At 42.9% G+C, this 22,312-nt stretch overlaps 1 protein-coding gene across 4 annotated transcripts in view; it reads right to left on the bottom strand.

Moving 5' to 3' along the window:
• Positions 1-2,646: 2,646 nt before the first annotated feature.
• The window catches only part of LOC109616637 (protein FAM227B), a 54,873-nt gene continuing 35,207 nt past the window's right edge, over positions 2,647-22,312 (bottom strand). The window contains exons 10-14 of one of the 4 annotated variants that reach the window (XM_020053798.3): positions 16,112-16,233; positions 15,830-15,960; positions 14,771-14,848; positions 12,996-13,100; positions 2,647-4,215 (exon numbers count right to left, since the gene is read on the bottom strand). In XM_020053798.3, coding sequence (XP_019909357.2) covers positions 4,146-4,215; positions 12,996-13,100; positions 14,771-14,848; positions 15,830-15,960; positions 16,112-16,233 — 506 coding nt within the window. In that variant the 3' untranslated portion in view covers positions 2,647-4,145. Of the gene's footprint in view, positions 4,216-12,486; positions 12,674-12,995; positions 13,101-14,770; positions 14,849-15,829; positions 15,961-16,111; positions 16,234-22,312 lie in introns of those variants that run through there. The other 3 variants (XM_020053800.3, XM_020053802.2, XM_020053805.2) reach the window with 3 other exon arrangements.

Genomic DNA, 22,312 nt, shown 5'->3' with positions numbered 1-22,312 from the left:
AGTAGTGTTCCTGAGCCCATGCAGCGATGTCCACTACAGAATTATGTCTGTTTTTAACACCTGAGGGCCCAAAGATCATGGCCATCCAATACTGGTTTACAACCTTGTCCCCTGTGATTTCTGCAAATTCTCTGAATCTTTTAATGATATGTTGTACCATAGATGATTAGATCCCCAAACTCTTTGCAATTTTATGTTGAGAAACTATTAAATTGTTGCACTATTTTCCTGTGCAGTCTTTTACAGAGTGATGAACCCCTCCCCATCTTTACTTCTGAAAGACTCATCCTCTCTGGGATGCTCTTTTTATAAGGGTTGTGATTAGGTTCTCTAGGTTATATAAAGGGTAACAATTCGGTTTGTGTGAAATATATCTATACATCTACATAGATATAGTGCTGTGATTAGTGTTGGATGATACATACAGTGGATATAAAAAGCCTAAACACCCCTGTGAAAATGCCAGGTTTTTGTGATGCAAAAGAATGAGAGTTTTAATGTGACCTATAATGTGAACAATTCAATTGAAAAACAAACTGAAATCTTCGAGGGGGAATTTATTTTAATAAAAACCTTACAATAACCTGGTTGCATAATTGTGCACACCCTCTTATAACTGGGGATGTGGCTGTGTTCAGAATTAACCAATCACATTCAAACTCATGTTAAATAGAAGTCATTTCACACCTGCCATCATTTAAAGTGACTCTGATTAATCACAAATAAAGTTCAGCTGTTCTAGTAGGATTTTCCTGACATTTTCTTAGTTGCATCTCAGAGCAAAAGCCATGGTCCGCAGAGAGCTTCCAAAGCATCAGAGGGATCTCATTGTTGAAAGATATCAGTCAGGAGAAGGGCACAAAATCATTTCCAAAGCATTAGATATACCATGGAACACAGTGAAGACAGTCATCATCAAGTGGAGAAAATATGGCACAACAGAGACATTACCAAGAACTGGACGTCCCTGCAAAATTATTGAAAAGACGAGAAGAAAACTGGTCAGGGAGGCTTCCAAGAGGCCTACAGCAATATTAAAGGAACTGCAGGAATTTCTGGCAAGTACTGGCTATGTGCTACATGTGACAACAATGTCCTGTATTTTTCATATGAATGGGCTATGGGGTAGGGTGGCAAGGTCATGGTCAGATGAAACCAAGCTTGAACCTTTTGGACATAATTCCAAAAGGTATGTTTGGAGCAAAAATAACACTGCCAAACAACATCACCCAAAGAACACCATACCCACAGTGAAGCATGGTGGTGGCAGCATCATGCTTTGAGGCTGTTTTTCTTTAGCTGGAACCGGGGCCTTAGTCAGGGTGGAGGGAATTATAAACAGTTCCAAACACCAGGCAATTTTGGCACAAAACCTTCAGGTGTCCGTTAGAAAGCTGAAGATGAAGTTCACCTTTCAGCACGACAACAACACAAAGCACACATCCAAATCCACAAAAGCATGGCTTCACCAGAAGGAGATAAACGTTTTGGAATGGTACAGCCATAGCTCAGACCTGAATCCAATTGAACATCTGTTGGGTGATGTGAAGAGGGCTGTGCACAGGAGATGTCCTCGCAATTTGACAGATTTGCAGCGCTTTTGCAAAGAAGAGGGGGCAAATATTGCCATGTCAAGATTTGCAATGATAATAGACTCCTACCCAAAAAGGCTGAGTGCTGTAATAAAATCAAAAGGTCGTTCAACAAAGTATTAGTTTAAGGGTGTGCACACTTATGCAACCAGGTTATTGAGTTTATAATTTTGTATTTTTCCCCCTTTAAAGATTTCAGTTTGTTAGACTTTCAAGTGTCTACTAAAAACTCATCTCTACAGCATGGTTTATAATTAGGTATAGCCTGGCCCGGGGGCGTGAAGGTGACCAGTAGGCTAGATACTGTTCGCCCTTGCTGTCTTGCCAGGTGGGCTCTCGTCGCCACTGGGCTGCCCTCCCTCCAATGCCTTTCGGGGGAAAAGTCACTGGCTTGTTGTTGACTCTCTGTTGCGCACTTGTGCAATTGGGCTGTACGCTGCTGGCAATACTCGGCCCTCATTCAGGGGGATTGCGGTTGGTGGGTGTCCCTTTGGTTGATGCCTGGCAATGTGGGTGGACTGATTTCCTGCCTGTTGGGCCCTGTCTGGGGCCTCCCCCGGGTAGGGCCACAGTGTCGCCGGACCCCCCCCGTCTCAGTTCCAAGGTGTTACGCTGCTATATTATTGTGCTGGGGGATATGAGGAATGCACATCTAACTTTTCTCAGTTTCCTCCAGTTTAAAATTTTAGGAGGAGATTAGGTCCTGGTCCACACCTGCGGATTACCTGGTTTGGGGGGCCCGTTGCTGTCCCTGTCCTTGTCCACCTGGTCATACTACCGACCTAGTCTAAAATCAAATAGCCTCTGGATTTAGCCCAGAGAAATGTATTAATTATTCCAATTGGACTCTTAATATCTCACCCGGCACAGCCAGAAGAGGACTGGTCACCCCTCTGAGCCTGGGTCCTCTCTAGGTTTCTTCCTAAAATTCGGCCTTCTTAGGGAGTTTTTCCTAGCCACTGAAATTCAACACTACTGTTGTTTGCTCCTTGGGGTTTAAGTCCGGGTGTCTCTGTAAAGCACTTTGCGACAACTGCTGTTGTAAAAAGGGCTTTATTAATACATTTGATTGATTGATTTTTCAATTGAATTGATCACGTTACAGGTCATATTAAAGGTGTAAAAAGTTATGACATGATTTATCTTTGTCTAATTCTTTTACATAACAAGAACCTGGCATTTTAACAGGGGGTAGACTTTTTATATCCACTGTATATAAAGGGCTGTGATTAGGGTAGAGGCTGGTTTTTATGGAGGTTCATGGGCTTCAGAATAGGGTTGAGGCTGGGCTATATAATAGGGTTCGGCCTAAGCCTATGGCAGCAGTATAAGGCCTGGCTAGGGCTGCACTATAGGTCTGGGGCTGGGCAAGGGTTGCGGTATAGGGTTGGCACTTGACTAGTGCTGCACTGTGGGGCTCTGCCAGGGCTGTAGTAAAGGGCTGGGCTAGGGCTACAGTATAGGCCTGGGCTATGGCTGCAGTATAGGGCTGAGCTAGTGCTACAGTATAGGGCTGGGGCTCAGGTATAAAGATTGGGAATGAGCCTGGGGTGAATGGCTGGGACTGATGCTTAAATGATGATTTGCGTGCAGACATTTTTACACACTCCAGTCAGTTGCCAGGAACTGGTTAGTGTAAGGTTCGTGCTAAATGTAATAAAACAAATATTATTACACAACTTAGAATCCATTAGAGATGTAGTTGAAGCATATGGCTCAGATTTTACCGTGAACGTGGTAAACTGATATCTGGCTGGGTGCCAGCACTAGTAGAGAATCACGCAGCAATGTTCTCTGCTAGTTATAGAGGAACAAGGAATCAAGGATATTTGCATATTAATCATTCAGTGGACACTTTTATCCAGAAGAACCTACAATCATTCCAGTCCCGTTTTCGGTGTAGAATGTCAATTGAAGGTCATTAAGACGTTTCCCATTCTTATCCTCATTATACACATCTGAGCTGTTTTACATTCTACAATCCACTTGGCTAACAGAGAGAGAGATGGGCTGGGGTCATTAAACGTGTGTTTAGGGGTGGGTTGTTTGTTTTTGTGTGTGTCATACAGGGTCAACTTTTTGTGTGTGTCTGTGTCTGATGAGGGTGCTGATCACTTCTGTCTAAATCTGTGACCTCTGTTCTGAATGAGAATCTATTTCTAGTTGTGTCTGATGCTGTTTCCCAGCGCTGACCTCAGTAGAGCAGGGTCGAGTTAGAGAGAACTCCACCAGCGTAACCTAATATAGAAACACTGCCTTTACAATCTGTAAAGAGTTAGGAGGTGGCGGAGACAGAGAGGGCACGCGTGTGCGTGTGTGTGCATGTGCAGGCCGGGGGCGTAGGATATAGGGCTTACAAATGGTTCTGGGAAGGGTTCCCACCATGGTGGGATTTCACCCCATTCCACCAATCTGGACATGTTTACCTACCAATGAGAACACGGATGCTGTGTGTGTGCACGCGTGTGTGTGTGTGTGTGTGGTCAGAGGAGACCCTGGGTTCTAGTGACTCAGGCTGGGGATGTGAACAGGGAGAGACCGGTTGAGATACCATCAGCCCCTGATTTCTGTGGTTATGATGACATCCAGCAGACACACACGTCCCTGCAGCAGCCCAGCAAGACTGAAACACACAAATGCCAGAGTTAGTAAATGAGTGCTTAGCATGCGAGCTGCGAGCAGATGGGCTGGTTAATTACTTGTTGTGTACAGTTGAGATTCCCTCCCTTCTTCCTCTCGCCATCGCTTTTTCTCTCCCTCTAACCCTCCCCCCATATCAACCTCTCCATCTTTTCCTTCCTACCTCCTTCACTCTCACCAACCCCCTCCTAGCCCCACACCAAACCCCACCATACAATCTGGCCTTCATTAGCGTTATGTCTTAACTGGCACCAGCCATGATGTGTAACATACAGGTGGTTGCAGCAAGGCGAGAGAGACAAAAAATACTTTTGCCTTCAAAGTGTTATGATGTTGGATTATTATCTGCTTGATTCAAATGGTGTAACACACCCATCGTTGGTGTCGTTTATCAAGTGTGTGTACACCATGGGTGAAATTCTATACAAATTGCAGGATGCATCAACATTTGCTTGAACATTTTTGTCCATTTAAAAGCCATGACCATGGGTACGCACAGTGCCAAGTGGTGGAATAAGGCAACTGCTTCTGAAATGTAGGCTAGTCAATGCGAAAAATATTTATTTTTCAATTTGTGAATTGAACATTTAGGAAAATTATTAAATATTGTTTTTTCATTGTGAATTAATGCATTGTTCCTGAACAGGCTACGGCATTTCATGTAATTTGACCACGTCAGCTCATTTCTAATAATACTAATGCTTAGTATAGTGACTTGTAGTGACGTGTAAAACCACTGCTGCTACATTATCACTGAGATAATGAGAAACCAAACGGGCAGCTGATCCTCACATGGAAGATGTGCCATACACTGCATTCTGGAGAGCACATTCTTTAGAGGTGAGAGACTTTTTGGTGAAAGTACAGTGGTTTCATTTGGTGTAAGAAATTGATAACTGTGAAGAAGCAAGCAAAGACACTAAATGCCATTCCGATGCACCTCCAACTACCACCCCCTAGGATCAGGGCAACGGGCACTTCTCAATAGGACCTTATTGATCTGGTATCTCAGCCAGGATGAGCGAGACAATGAATGTGCGCAAAAACAAACAGTTCCACACTTTCCATACAGTGAATAGCAGAACGTAGACTGTATCCAACCCATGCAGCAGGTGTGTGTGTGTGGGTAGGATTGCAAAATTCCTGGAACTTTCAAAAGATCTGAGACACACGCCCACATGTCAGATCTGATCTAAGGCCAGATTTGTGACAGTATGTGAAGCAGCAGGCGGATGACCTGATTAACACCATTTCTTACATCTCTTTCGTTTTTGGTGATATTTCAAATGGAGCGTAGCAAAATAAAGATCCTTCATTGTGAGCGTGTGTCTGAATAATAGAAGAAAGTGTGTGTGTGTGTGTGTGTGAGAGAGAGAGAGAGACAGACTATGTAAGAGCATGTGAGTTTGTGTGTGTGTGTGTGTGTCTGTGTGAGTTTGTGTGTGTGTCTGGGTGAGTTTGTGTGTGTGTGTGTGTGTCTGGGTGTGTGTATGTGTGTGTGTGTGTTATAGGTCAATTAGAGATGATCTGTCATGATTAGTGTCATGGGATGATTATTACAACATGATCTCATTTCATGATCTAATGGTTTTGAAGATAGTCCTTTTCCTCCCCGTGAACATCTGTTCTTTCTGTTCCAGATAATAATAGTTAATTCTCCTCTCGACCGGTTACAAGGGAAACACCCCTTCTGTGGCTGCTCTCTAAGATCTTCCAATCCATCTAGTCTAGACTCCTTCCTACTGCTCCAAGCACTAGCCTATTAGGTAGCGAGGTTGAGCTGACCCATGCATCGAGAGGTTGCCCAGCGCTGTGCTTAATATCCGGGCTGACCTTAGCCTAACTGCTGAGACGTTGGTACCCAGCACAGGAGATCTGGCTTTGTATCACACTAATCACCCTGGACCTACCAATATGCAATGCTTTTAGCCCCAAGGTCTTACGCCGCTATATTATTGTGCTGGGGGAGTAGGGTCAGTTCTCCTTCTCCACTATAAATCCTTGTAGATATACGGAACGCATTATCAAAATTTTCCCTGTCTCCTGCTGTTTTAAACATGAGGTCCTGACCCACACCTGAGGAGTACCTGGCTTGAAAGACCTGTTGCTGACCTGTCCAAAGTCCTCCTGGTTGTATTGCAGATCAAGATGATACCTGACGATTTCAGCTGCCACTGTGCTGACACCTTCCCCTCCCCCGTGTTGTCCCTGTCCTTGTCCATCTGGTCATGCTTCCGACCTGGACTCAGGTTTAAATAGATTCTGGACTCATGCCCACATGCATTTATTTAATTATTACTATTTGTACTCTTAATATGTCCCCCTGGCACAGCCAGAAGAGGACTGGTCACCCTTCTCAGCCTGGGTCCTCTCTAGGTTTCTTCCAAAATTTCGGCCTTCTTAGGGGGTTTTTCCTAGCCACTGAAATTCAACACTATTGTTTGCTCCTTGGGGTTTAAGGCTGGGTTTTTTGTAAAAGCACTTTGTGACAACTGCTTTTCATGGCCATGAACTTCAATTGGAGCAGAGCCACTTAAATATGGTTTGAAGCCACGACAAATTCTCTCATTTGACTGAATCACAAATGGTAAATTTAAATGTTGTTCAGTTTGATATTTTATAATATTATTGTACGGTGACATTGGTTTTAGGTTGGAAAAATCTAAAACTGAAATATGTTGGTTGCATAAGTATTCAACCCCTGTGCTGTACTATACCCCCCCCCCACCCCCACCCCCACCACCCTAAGAAAAGAAAAAGCACTTAACTTTGATTTCTCTGGCACTGACTTTGCCAACTAATGGCTTTGATGAAAGAAAGTGTACTTACTATGATTGTCAGATGTTGGTTTTCCAAGACACCTTAAGAGGAATGCACTTATTGTAATTCGCTCTGGATAAGAGCGTCTGCTAAATGACTAAAATGTAAAAATGTCTACAGGCCTCCACATGTGAACCATTGAAGTCACTGTAAGATTTTCTGGATAAAAATACATAGATTTGGAAAATGGTATGAATTTATACCCAAATATTTAGGTATCCCAGTGAGCACAGTTGGATCAATAATCAGGAAGTGGAAACTGCATCACAGCACCCAGGTGGTGCCAGGAAAACGAAACGCAATGCTCAAACAAGGAGCCTTGTGAGAGAAGCCACAGAGAGACCAACTATTACTTTGAGGTGGTGACAGAGCATAGCGGCTGGAAGCTCTGTATAAAAATGCAGCGTGGCAATAAAGGGTGTCAAAAAAGAAGCAGTTACTCAAAATCTACAATCTAAAGGGAAAAGAGTGACCAATATGTGGGAAAAGGTGTGAAAAGGATGTGTGGTCAGATAGGACAGAGCTTTTTGGACAAAACCCCAAACACCCACCTAACATCCTATATATAAAAAAAAAGATGGCACCCGACAAAGGACAATGTCATCTCACTGGCCTGGGTCATTGATCTTTAGACCATAAGGAATAGTGCCCCAGACAGGGCCTTCAACACCACTTCAACACCCATCAGGGAGACCAACAGAACGGCCCTAACTTCAAATATTTATTTTCAACCAGAAAGACATCTTTTTAACATTCTTTGCTCAGTGGGATATTACCAATGAAAACCCTATTATTACCATTCCTACAGCCACCGCCAGCTATGCTAATCATCTACAACCATAAATACTTGAGACATAGCGGGCACAGACATATTTATTTCAGTAAAATGTCCTTTTCTAGTTACCAACAAAAGACCCAAGCAAACAAGTAGGAAGAGAGCTAAAACAAACAATGAATTGTCTTTGAAACTCACTATCATTGGCTTATGCTTTCAAGCAATCAGTCAGCACCTAGCTCAGAGCCATGAGAATGGGGTATGCGTGACTCCACTGTGATGTCTATGTATTTGTGCGTGTGTATGAGCTGATGTGCATGCTTGTGTACCGTGTGTGTGTGTGTGTGTGTGTGAGAGGGGTCTGTCTGCGCCTTGTTTCCTACAGCACGCAGTGGCGTGTCAGAAGACTATGATGGTGCGCTCTTCCGAACACTCACGTGGCATTACATCATTGAATGAGGATGCCCTTTTGTGTGAGTGACAGGGAGGTGTGTGTGTGAGACAGGGGAGTCTGGTTATAATTGAAATGTCTAAGAAGAAGACTGGCCTGCTGAAGGTCTGTTAGTCTCAGCTCCTCTTCTCTCGCACGATATCCTTTCTATAACCCACCCAGAGAAGTCTTTAGAAAGGAACCTTCTCCTTTATTCCTCTCCTATTTTTTCTCATCACCTCCATCTCTCATCATCACCTCCATCTCTCTTCACCTCCTTCATCTCTCCTCATCACCTCCATCTCTCATCATCACCTCCATCTCTCTTCACCTCCTTCATCTCTCCTTATCACCTCCATCTCTCCGCATCACCACTCCTTTATCTCTCTTCTTCATCTCCATCTCTACTCCTTTCTTTTCTTGACACATGAGATAGCACCTCAACACCATAGTACATCATAACACATCACCTCAACACAACAGCAAATCGTGACACAAGATCTCAACATTACAGCACGTCATGATACATCATCTTAACATGACAGCACATTGTAACACTGCACCTCAACACTACAGCCCATCATGAAACAGCACCTCAACACCATAGCACATCATGACACAGCACCTCAACACTACAGCACATTGTGATATAGCACCTCAACACCACTGCCCATCATTACACAGCACCTCAACACTACAGCACACTGTGACATAGCACCTCAACACCACAGAGCGTCATGACACAGCACCTCAACACAACAGCACACTGTGACATAGCACCTCAACACCACTGCCCATTATGACACAGCACCTCAACACTACAGCACACTGTGACATAGCACCTCAACACCACTGCCCATCATGACACAGCACCTCAACACTACAGCACACTGTGACATAGCACCTCAACACCACGGCCCATGACACAGCACCTCAACACTACAGCACACTGTGACATAGCACCTCAACACCACTGCCCATCATGACATAGCACCTCAACACCAATGCCCATCATGACACAGCACCTCAACACCACAGCGCGTCATGACACAGCACCTCAACACAACAGCACATCGTGACACAGCACCTCAACACTGCCCATTATGACACAGCACCTCAACACTACAGCACATTGTGACACATCACCTCAACATGGACCATAACACAGGGTAAAATAACAGTCATAATGAAGTTGTTTCATGACAGCTGGGTAGCTTTGATCATCTTAATTTCTGAGTTATAGTTCATATCAGAGTTTGATTATTTATTATGCTTTAATTTGGTCCAGTTTGTTTCACACTGCCAAATGTCAAACGAACAAAAGTCCTAAACAAAACCACGTGTTCACGTCTGTCATTTGTTCAGTGGAGAAAAATCCTCTTATGAAATAATCTAAGAGTATCTAGAAGCACTCTTGAGTGTTCCAAATTTCATATTACTACTTTCCAGTACAAACCAACAAGATAACCACGCTTATCTGCAATATTTGTCCAAAACACAGTGTGTGTGGTGTTCCAACTCTGTGAGGTGATGTGTCCGTACCTCTCATTCAAACGGGCACGTGTGATGTGTGCACCTAGCGTGTCATGTGTTCATGTGTATGCCTGTTTGCGTGGCGTGTGTATGTCTGAGGGGTGGTCCTAGCCTCAGCCCAGTCTTGGCACAGCCAGTCAGGGGTAATTGTAACCAGGCCTTCTCAGGGTTGGTTCCCTGAGTTACTACTGTTCGCCTGTGATTTACAAGACTGTGTGAGATATGGAAACCTCTCACGCAACTCCAGATATGGACTGAGTGAAAGCACATTTAGCAATGGCCCCTCACACACACACACACATACACATCATTATACACACTCACAAACACACACACACAGACAGCCACACACCTCACAAACACATCCACTCTTTCGCTCTTTGGGGAGGATTTGGGAGAAGCATGTTATTCCTCCATTTGTTTACTGTGTTTTCATCTCTCCATCTTGTCATCTTCTGGTGGTGAGTGTCCTGCTAGGGGCCATAATAGGAAGAGCCTGCTGACAATAATGCATCCCAAACAGAACCCTACTCTACCTCTAGTGCCCTCCATTTGACCAGGCCCATGCTGACAATAATGCATCCCAAACAGAACCCTACTCTACCTCTAGTGCCCTCCATTTGACCAGGCCCATGCTGACAATAATGCATCCCAAACAGAACCCTATTCCACCTCTAGTGCCCTCCATTTGACCAGGCCCATGCTGACAATACTGCATCCCAAAACAGAACACTATTCCAATTCTAGTGCCCTCCATTTGACCAGGCCCATGCTGACAATACTGCATCCCAAAACAGAACACTATTCCAATTCTAGTGCCCTCCATTTGACCAGGCCCATGCTGACAATAATGCATCCCAAACAGAACCCTATTCCACCTCTAGTGCCCTCCATTTGACCAGGCCCATGCTGACAATAATGCATCCCAAACAGAACCCTATTCTAATTCTAGTGCCCTCCATTTGACCAGGCCCATCCTGACAAAAATGCATCCCAAACAGAAACCTATTCTACCTCTAGTGCCCCCCATTTGACCAGGCCCATGCTGACAATAATGCATCCCAAACAGAACCCTATTCCACCTCTAGTGCCCCCTGTTTGACCAGGCCCATGCTCAGAGTAGAGGGGCGCCTCCTCGTGACCCACTCTAACAGCAGAAATAAAAGGTCAGGGACATTTTTATTTGGGAGCTACTGTAGCGACAGCAATACTTTTAAAGATATATATGTATACGTTTTCATGGAAATGTATCTGCTGAACATGTAGAGCTGCTGAATGTTTTCTGACCGTGAAATAACATATATGTTGTTGAAGTCATGACTTGGTTGTTGTGCTTTACAACAGGTTGTTTATTCGTGTCACCACACTAACCCTGCTTTATGAAACAGACAGACTAAATGTATTTCCTCAGGCCTGCAGACAGGCTTCTCAAATGTTTTCCCCCAGAGGATTCTATCTAACCTCAGATCAGTCCACACACACGTTCACACAGCTTCCCGTTTCTTAGGCAGGCTTGACATGCCAGGTCTTAAAACTGTTAATGAAACACTTCAAGGGTGTAATCTCTGACCCCAACAGACCCTCACACGTTTTCAGCCAGGGGATGCAGGAACGGGGAGGGGGGAGAATGTAAGGGACGGGTTGGTTGAGGGAGTGGGGGAGTGTCAAGAAATAGCGTATCTTATTTTGAGGGGGGATGAGAGATGGAGACAGGTCTTTTACTCAATCAGTAGTGAAGAACACAAATACAAAATCTCACACACACACAGGCCCCACCATACAACCACTCATACAGTCATACAGTCTGGTGAAAAATGCTTCAAACCCTTGACAAAGAGGAGTGGTAAAGTGTATACAGTATGAAATAAATCATACTAAACGGCCAAACTAGTTCAATAGGAATCCAGAATTGAGCTCATCAATCACACCTATATTTCTAAACAGAATGTGAGAGATGACTCAAATCCACATCTAAATACCAGTGTGATTTGGGCTGTGGGTGTCTTTGTGGGTGAATGTAAAATATGTTTGGTTGTCAGTCATTTGACTTCTGAGGTGTGTGTGTATGTGTGTTCTAGGGATTCTGAAACATAAACAGAAAACACTGGGGAGTATAAACTTGTCAAAACATAGTTATTGATTTCTTACCGGGCAGACAACACATCCTGTGGAAAGAAGCAGAAAAAAACGGCTGAACTCCTCAGAATACAGGACAGAGACAGTTCACATTCTTAACACAACATGTCACAAACCAGTGTTTTTACACATTCTGTGTTTCAGCTGTGAAAAACAGTCATTTTCTGCCTCTCCTCCGCTGTGACTCTCTTTGAAATAATGTGTTCCTGTAAAGAGGCTTGATGACTTCCCTCAGGCACGGTGTGAACCTGTCATAAAACACACTGGTTTTGCTCTGGCCCCACACACATTTGCATGAATGCAAACACACCCACCCACACACGCACACACAAACCCACCCACACACACACACAGACTCACACGCACACCCACACACACACACACATGGAAGCAAACATAGACAGACAGATGCTGTGTTTTGCTGCTGAGAAAGGGAACTGACTAGCGGGAAATAATAGAAAAACTACTGCAAAACATATAAAAGAATGACTTAAAAACTACTATAACAAATGTAATAGATTTAATAGAATTTAATAGAATTAAATCTACTGTAAAAAAAATAGAAGTGATCTAGCACAATAAACTGACATAATTTTCTCTAGAGAGAGACAGTCCAATGTCTCGTAATCACTGTTCAGCTGTCTTTCTGTTGTCTGGAAATTCAGAGGGGTTGGTCTCTGTGTTCTTCACCTCTGCTGACTCTTTCCAATAGTTCCCTATTGGTTCGCTGGCATAAAGAGGTTGGTCCTGAACACAGCAAAACACACGGTCAAACACCTAATCCCCAAGACGAAAGACACTATATTACACATGATGTTAGTGTTCTCAAAAATCACTGTTGCTTAGTTTATGCAACAAATGTGGGTTATAGCACAGCCCTTATGTAACTATACAGTGTAGAATACAGTTACACTTTTAATAATTATTCTCTCGCTGGCCATCTTCAGCTTGACGGGGTTGCTTGAAATCTCTTCCTTCACTCAGGACATAAAGAAAACTAACGAAAGTGGCATTTCAGTCATAAATTCGTTTTTGGCAAACTGACAAGAATCTCAGTTTGATTTCCCACCTGTTTAGTTCCATGTCATGGAGAAGTCTGTCTTGATGGATGTCAGCGATCTCCTGTTTAGTCTGCTGGCACATCCTATAGGGATGGAGATGGAGTAGAGCGTAGCTGTAAGAAATACAGTTTTTATTTTCAGTACATTTGCACACATTTCCCAAAAAAAAAATCCTTTGTCATCCTGAGGTATTTTGAGTAGATGAAATGCTAAATTTAGCTGAAAATGAGAAAAAAGTGAAGGGGTCTCAATAAATTGCAATGCATTAAAGCAATTTTTCTGTGCAGCAAGTGTTCATTTGTTCATTTGAACGAACATACAAAATATTGGAGTAAACACAAATAAACGTAAACAGAATTATTTTAATTTGTTTGTGTGGCCTTTAGAATGCAGAACCGAATGATGAATTGTTACATCTTAAAAGTTGCTGTGGGACAGCTGACTGTTCAGGGCTGTTGAGATGTCTGAGACTGCACTGATGAGGTAGAACAGAGCAGAAATGCTTTATTAAAACATTTTCATTGTTCAGGGCTTTTGAGATGTCTGAGACTGCACTGATAAGGTGGAAGAGAGCAGAAATGCTTCATTAAATGTTTCACGGTTCAGGGCAGTTGAAATGTCTGAGATTGCACTGATAAGGTAGAACAGAGCAGAAATGCTTCATTAAAATGTTTTCATTGTTCAGGGCTGTTGAGATGTCTGAGACTGCACTGATAAGGTAGAACAGAGCAGAAATGCTTCATTAAATGTTTCACTGTTCAGGGCTGTTGAGATTTCTGAGACTGCACTGATAAGGTAGAACAGAGCAGAAATGCTTCATTAAAATGTTTCATTGTTCAGGGCAGTTGACATTTCTGAGACTGCACTGATAAGGTAGAACAGAGCAGAAATGCTTCATTAAAATGTTTCATTGTTCAGGGCTGTTGAGATTTCTGAGACTGCACTGATAAGGTAGAACAGACCAGAAATGCTTCATTAAATGTTTTCATTGTTCAGGGCAGTTGACATTTTTGAGACTGCACTGATAAGGTAGAACAGAGCAGAAATGCTTCATTAAAATGTTTCATTGTTCAGGGCTGTTGACATTTCTGAGACTGCACTGATAAGGTAGAACAGAGCAGAAATGCTTCATTAAAATGTTTCATTGTTCAGGGCTGTTGAGATTTCTGAGACTGCACTGATAAGGTAGAACAGAGCAGAAATGCTTCATTAAAATGTTTTCATTGTTCAGGGCAGTTGACATTTTTGAGACTGCACTGATAAGGTAGAACAGAGCAGAAATGCTTCATTAAAATGTTTCATTGTTCAGGGCTGTTGAAATGTCTTAGACAGCACTGATAAGGTAGAACAGAGCAGAAATGCTTCATTAAAACGTTTTCATTGTGTAAAACTGCGGTAAGACAGCTTATTGAAGGAGCAATGCATTTAGGGTTATTTTGCAATATAAAGTGGCTGGTGTCCAATATCCAATATCAAACCATGTCTCACAAAATGAAGATAAGATCTACAGACAAGGTTATGGTTTCTTCCATGGTGTCCAGTGATTTAGGACCTGGGGCAGCAAAGAATCCCCCAAAAACATCATGATACCACCACCGTAAGAGGTTCTTACTGTGGAATTCAATACCTGGTCTTGACCCCCGTTCATTACGGCTCCCATCTCATAGCCTCAAGTGTACCAAACCAGATGGAACCACCTGTTGTCCTATGGACAGTGTCCAAAATCGGCAGGGCTACTTTTTCACAGCGCTGTAGGTGTGCTTGTTTTGCATGGGTCTCTTACATGTTGTATTGCTGTTTTTGTCTGCGAATCCCCTCTTCTACATCAGTCACCATGTCTTGGTAGGTGGGTTGGGATGGAGTATCACACGGTCAAGGAATACCACTACTGTCCCTTTTTCATTACTAATTATTTCAATCTAACCTCTGTTAGACTAAGTTCCATTTCATTTACGTTCGACACAACTGCCATTATCATATCATTATTCTACCTATCAGGTTCCCTACATACGTAAACTATGATATAACAGATTTTAACATTCAGAATTTTTGCTTTTTCATTTTTCTCTGAACCTCCTAACAATTCAGTATGAAAAGCCGACTGACTTTTACAATTACTGCAGGGGGTAGGAATATTTTCGACCCACTGGTCTTCTGAACAACTGAATATTTTGACGAACAAATGTGACGTTAACAGAACTCTTACAATATCCACCTGGCACAGCTCCCAAGACTTGCATCCAGGAGCCTGGTTCCTTTCTAGGTTTCATCCTTGGTTCCTACCTCTCCATGGACTCCTAGCCACTGTGCTTCAACATCTTCTCGCTTTCTCTTTGGGGGGCTATTATGTCAGGTATCCCTACAAGCACTTTGTGAAAATTGCACATGTAAAAAAGGCTTTATAAAATAAACGTGATTGATTGTGAGTAGAAGCAGATGAGATCAGTTTACTTTGAACTGCATTCCCCGTACCCCAGCCCCTAGCCCTCCACTTCTCCCCTTTGTCTCCTGTGCCAGGGTCATTAAGTGGTCCATTAACTCCACTCCAGTCCAGTACAGTACACATAATCCATGCATGTTTTATTGGCATGTTTATGAGGATGTTTTTTACATGTTGTTCTCAGCATGAATACAGTCAACTAGCTGTGTGCAAGAATGCTGGAGTGTGTCTGTCTGTTCAAGTGTGTTCATTATGTGTGTGCATATGTGTGTGTGTGTGTGTGTGTGTGTGTTTGTGTGGATGGGTGTAGTCAATATCAATGTGGGTGTTTGCGCCGGTGCCTTTATGCGTTCGTGTGGGTGTATACATGATTGTAGTGTGTGAGCGTGTGTGTAAGGATATGGCAGGTTGGTGATCTCACTCCATGTAATCGTGTGTGTATGTGACCCAGTGGGACTAGGGATGCCGTAGAGCTGAATGTAGCGAGACACCAGAGGACTCTGACCACACAGCTTGAAAGGGACATGTTGGAGCTGGAACAAATCACACATGACTGAAACACTGCACACATAATCAGAAAACACATGAACTTTGGACTTGCTCCCATGTAGCGGGACTAGAACACATTAGACAAGACAAAAACACTGCACACACAATCATAAATGATGCGAGTGTATGTGTTACCTCTCTCTCACAGTTCATCCTGGAGTCAGCACTGGTGATGCGTTCGCTCTTCTGCTTCTCTGGGAGGCTGAGACTGAGTTTGCTGGCACTAGACACCAGCACTTCAAAGTTCATCTCCTGGTCTGGCAAACACATACACACAAAACTGTAATAATAACTAGCCTAGTATCAAACCTAACCATAAACTAAGCCTTATTTTAACCCAAAACCTAACTCTTAACCCTAAACCTAACTCAAATAGAAAATGGCATCACCTGTCACGTGATGCCAAACCCCTAAGCTGGAAATCCCCTTTTTCTTCTTCAGGTTTTACTGTCTTTGTGGGAGCATGTATGCATAAACCTGGATAACACATACACACCTACTCTAACTCAGCTGTTTTATGGGTTTCCGGCGTTTGTTCAGTTAAATTGTAAAAGCCACAGATGAAGGAGAGGTTTGTAACCCTAAAACTCCAAAAACACTGCCTGCCAGCTCCAGCTCCCTATCTCAATCTGTCTCTCTCTCTCTTACCCTTAAGTCCATTAAAGTAGAGTGTGTTTGTCTAAGCAAGAAAGGCAGTGTTTCCAGCTCCAGCGAGCAGACCTGATCCCCAGCAGCTGTTGCTTTATTAAAGTGGATCAGAGTTTTCCCTAGACACAGCCCGCATCCCAAATTGCACCCTATTCCCTAAATAGAGAACTACTTTTAACCACAGAGTTACAGGCCCTGGTCAAAAGTAGAGCACTATATATGGGGTAGTGTTTCATTTGAGACGACCCCAGAGAGAGACACAGCGCCTGTTCACATTCTGCCCCAGCCACTAACTAAACCCATTACAGCAGTACACAACTCACACGTCTACCTGGATGGTCCTGTTTCCACCTCACTAAGCCTTTCCCTGAAACAGGTTCCCCTGAAACACCTTACACCCTGACTTCGGATCTGCGACCACCCCGAAACCACTGTCACTCTGCGTCGTGTTACTGTGGCTAAGAGACGCTTAAAAGAGCTTGTCTGCAGTGGGGCAGTCTGGGTGTGTGAGAGTGGGGGTGACAGAGGGGCGTCTCCGTGCTGCTGTGTCCCCTCCACGGCTACTGTTCCAGAGGGTTCTATCCCCGTTACAGGAAACGGTTATTTCAAGGTGAGTCACGTTACATCTTCAATCAACTTCCTGTTACTTGAGTTACACCTCTTAAGTCATAACGTTGTTCTGTAACCAGGCACCTTCATTGGATTTCTAACCGAATCCTCAAATATGGAGTTGGATCTCTTGTGATATTTTGTGTGCGGGTGCATGTATGTGTCTGTTAGCCGGTCTGTTATTTATAGCGCATGGCTAATGTTGTTGGCTCCATCCCTTATCAAAGCTCACCACCAATTTGGATGGAATTTAGAAAGCAAGAGCTAGAACTAAACAGTCCAAAACTGGGCTAAGAATAAGTGACCTTAAACATCAACCGCCCATACAGAGTAAGCCTGCTCATATCGCAAGAAAACAGGGTGAAGCAAAAACACACACACTGCCATCGCACTTCTCTCTAAAAGCATTCCTGGAAGAAGGCGCATCCGCGTGTTTGTGTGCGCGTGTGTGTGTGTCTGTGCGTACGTTTGTGTGAGGTGTCTGTGTGGAGAAAGATGTCACAGAGTAGCTATATAGTGAAAACTAGCCTCATGTTGATATGTCCTAAAGTTGTCTTTTAAATTAGGAAATTAAAGCTGCTTCTTTGACAGTGCCGTGCATTATAGATAGAGAAGACCTGAGGGTCACCTATGAGACCTGAGGCAGCTGATTCTGATTCTCAGGCAGCTGATTCTGGATCATCTGGAGTTGAGATGGGAGCCTTATTGAGTTACCTGTCAGCAGTGCAGAGCAGCAGGCATGTTGAGAAGTTAACAGAGCATGCACAAGCTTCTCACAATACACAGTGGATATGAATGACCTGATCCTAACCACGTTACATCCTGTAGACGGTGTACACATTTGGGCTGCCGGAGGACTTTCTGGACCCTCCGGACAACCACGGCCTGGCTGGTGAGAACAGGCACAGGACAATATACACCTGTTTCTGTCAACTACTGTTGTTTCTCTGCCCTGAAAAACATGCCAGGCCGGGCTTTCACAAACACAGTTTGAGGAGACCATCGAGGAGAGAGAAAGGCTAACTCACGGGCAAGTGGAGCAGCTGGAGAAAGAACAAAGCAGCCGATGACCCAGAGAGTCATCTTAACAGAAAAACGTGTTTATTGCTCCAATTATTATGCACTGCTGAAACACGTCCTTTTAAGGCCTTGGGACCCAACCTATGTGGACAGTTAATTACTTGATCTTTGAGCCTCCATTCATGTAAGCCCAGTAGTTTACTCTGTCAGCAGTGGCTCAGTGATTTGTGTTTTTTTGTTTGTACAAAAGAGCTATAATGTTTAATTGGCAGGAGTTAAACCCCGACAATGTTTGTTCATTTGTTCAGGTGAAGAACACTTGTTCGCCACAGTGTTGTTGGTGCCTTATTTAAAACAAAGAAACTAAATCCTATATAAAGCAAAAAGACAAAGATTCTCAATCTTTGTTTTTGGCAGGTTTTTATTTTCCACTCGTCCCGTTGTTTTTGGTTTAGTACAGTTGTGTATTTCCCCCCAACCATTTACAATGAATAAAATACCAAAACAGAGCCCTGTGAGACAGTTTGTGACTGTGGCAGGGTTGGATTTGTTATTGTCAAATAACAAATTAATGTCTGTCAGTAAGATCCCTGGAACAGAGAGTCCAAATAAGTTATTTAATTAACATGTCTGATGATTATTTCTTAATTCACTTTGTCAAATTATGTTCTGCCACCCACAAGTAATTTGTTACTCTTAACGGGGCTGTCTGTGCTGTTCTGCACATTTCAAACACAGGTTCAACCACCTTTGAAAAAAGATCAGGTTGGAAATTGATCTGTAATTCTTAGAGTTTTGGGTTGTTTTCGGGGGAATCGGGCATAGCACCTGACCAAACAGTCATTTACAGTATGATGCTGGTTGTCGTTGGACTGAAGTTAGATACTGTGAGTGCATTAGAAACAGGTCCAGTGAGTTCTTTGGTGAACTAATGTGTGTAGGACATAAAACGTATTCTTAGGTACCCTTCACTATTTGACAAGAGAGTTGTATAGTATGGCTACTATACAGTGTGCATGCACAACTTGGTTTGCTTTCTCCAATATTCTCTCCAGTATCAGCTTACATAGAAACTAGACTGCTTTTAAACAATGGTGCAGAGCGTTTCGAAGGCAAACTTCTCTTGAATATTGACCATCTCCATGGTGAGCACCTCTGAGTGGAACAAAAAGTGTGTACAGTCTCTGATTATATTGTCTTAACTGCTATTTAAAATAAGGCAGAAGATGTAGGGAGTAACTGAACATCAAATAATGCTTCTGCAAATGAGCAGGGGGATTGATTTTAGGTTCCAGAAGCATCTCAGTCTATTTTTATGTCTGGCATTGGAATGGGGGCTGCCGTCAAGGGGACCTTGCGGTCAGCTAAGCCCAAGCAATAAACTGTGGTCAGACCATTCATTCCCACTCGAGAAGGGAAGAATCAACGCAAAATGTGACCCCGATTATGTATGGGAACATGTTGATGATGAAATTATTCAGTGTGTATGTTAAAATCACACAAGGAGAACAGAAGCAAATTAACCCAGCTGGGTTATTCTGCAAAGTCATATAAAATAGTCATTTTGTTTAGGGCGGCATAGACCACAATAAAAAACAGATTTTCAAGCAGTAGTGAAAACTAAACATTCAAATGAGGCACAGTTTTGGATTAACATTTGCTTCACTTTTAGATCTGAACAACAAATAATTACAATCCACCCGGTTCTAGCGGCGTTTTGTGTCATGTGAATAGTTATGACGTTGCACTGGAATTTTAGGGTAAGTGGCACACTGTTCAACTAAAGAACTGTAAACATCTATAATCAATGACGATGTGACCAGGTTTCACATGATTTCCCCTAACCCTATCTTAATCTGGAGTTACAACTGACCGACAGAATTTCTGATGACCTACAAATTCTGTAGAATTCCAAGAGTCCCCAAATTTTTTACGAACAATGAGCTGTGGATTTCTTTAAAAAGGTAGGGTTTATAGACAATTCTATTTTTTAAATGGGCAGGGACCATGCTGTCCTTGCTTCAAAAGGAATCTTGTTCCACAATTTGGGTGCCAAGAAAGAGAAGAGAGCACTGAGTGGGCTAAGGGGAGCTTGCCTCTTGTAGGGGCAGGATGAACAAGAGACCAAAGATGGCCTGAGAAAGGGACACAGTGGTGTTGTCTACCATGATAGAGAGGTCTTGGAGTGGACAGACCTTTGTTGAAAGGAAGAACAACTCCATTTTGTTGTGGTTCAGCTTGGGGTGGTGAGCCAACATCCAAGCAGAGATGTCAACCAGTAGAGCCAATAAGCTAAGTAAATGAGGTGTGGGTTATCAACCTTCTTTTTCCATGTGGTTGACAAATTCATCCATAGGGAGGGAAAATGAGGGGTTAGGGTTCAGAATTGGTGTAATCGGAAGATGCTTAAAATTTTAGTGATAGAAAGTAGGTTTATCAGCTGATAGAAAGGAATAGAAGGTAGAGAGAAGGCAATTGGAGAGTAGATTGGAAGAGTTACATTGTATATTACTGACCCCATGTTAATGGTCAAGCATTGTGGTGGTAGGGTGACACTTTAAAATGCTTTGCCATGAATTCAGTAATATGATTTCTGAAGGAGGATGGCAGGTCACCCATATATGAGATGAAGCTTAAGTGCATCTGGGTCATGTAGCAAGATAATATTCTAAAAACACAAGCAAGTCCACATAGGAATAGCTGAAACGCAAAAATATAATATTTTACAATCACCTAGAATATCAGAGCTCAACTAATTGAGATGTTGCCAGACCTTTTATAGAGTAGTTCAATAACCCAAGCGGTTTCTGAGTTAAAGCAGATCGGCAACAAAAAGTGACCAAAACACCTCAATGGTAATGTAAGAGACAGATCAAGAGTAGCACTGGGTCCAACCTTTGCAGCTAAAGGTGGCACCAGGTTATTGTGTGCAAATGTGCTATTCACGCACTCACTTTATTTAATATAAATGTTTTAGTTGAAGATTTGACTGAATATTTAGAAAATCAGAAATTCCTTGTGGGCCATGGACCAAAAATATCACACTATATATTCATATGAAATATTGTTCCATTTGGGGCATACACTACACGGTTTAGTCGAGACGTGTTCCACTCGGAGTCAGACATCTATCCTAGAAAGAAGCAGGCTATGTTTGGGGTTTGGTTAAAGATTTGCCCTATCAAAGCTATTCTAGTGCCCTACAAAAGCTAATCAAAATCACCAACCCATAGCCATGTCCAATCCCACTCTGTTTGTTTCTGTAACCTTTTTGTAAAGCGACTTTGAGTCCATGAAGAGCACGATATAAATGAAATAATTAGTAATAATTAGTGTGTTCCTACTTGCGTAGCGTTACTGTATTTCTAGCTAACCATCTCAATCACCCGGCCCACTCAGGCTCTACTTGCCCTGGCAGCTTCAACAATGAGCCAAGTCGTTTAGCAGAAAAGTTTAGGTTTTAAAGACCAATGTTTGACCCACAGGCTGAACCTAGCACAGGGACTGCGCAAAGAGAAAGGCAGAGGAAAGCAAAAGAGGAGAAGAACTGTACTGAAAAGGAATGGGAAGGGACAGAGACATCAAGAGATAGAGGGAAGAGACGAAGAGGGACACAAAAACAGGATAAGAAAGGGAGAGTGGGGGAAGAGAGGCAGGCAGTAAGCTAAAGAAATTGAGAGAGGTAAAGAAGTTAAAGAGTTTTACTCACGCAGGTCTGTCATGCCTGCGGCCAGTGTACTTCCTGCACTGTTCTGCTGTAAAGACCAGCTAAGCAAAGGTAAGCAGAGACAAAACAACAGCGCAGAGACACAGAAGTGCAGTGCTGAGTTGATTATTTACAGAAGGCCATTTAAACACGACAACACTTAGTCTTAAACACACTGCAATCCATGTGCACGCTGTCACAGTGGCTTCGGAACATATTCAGGCCCCTTCACTTTCTCCACATTGTGTCATTTTGTTGCCATCATACTCAATAATACCCAATACTGACAAAGTGAAATCACATTTTAATAGATATGTATTGATTTAAAAAGAAATATAAAAAAAACTGAAATA

The sequence above is a fragment of the Esox lucius genome, chromosome 2 (assembly GCF_011004845.1).
Source record: "Esox lucius isolate fEsoLuc1 chromosome 2, fEsoLuc1.pri, whole genome shotgun sequence".
Classification (NCBI taxonomy): Eukaryota; Metazoa; Chordata; class Actinopteri; order Esociformes; family Esocidae; genus Esox; species Esox lucius.
This window is presented reverse-complemented; position numbering and strand designations above follow the sequence as displayed.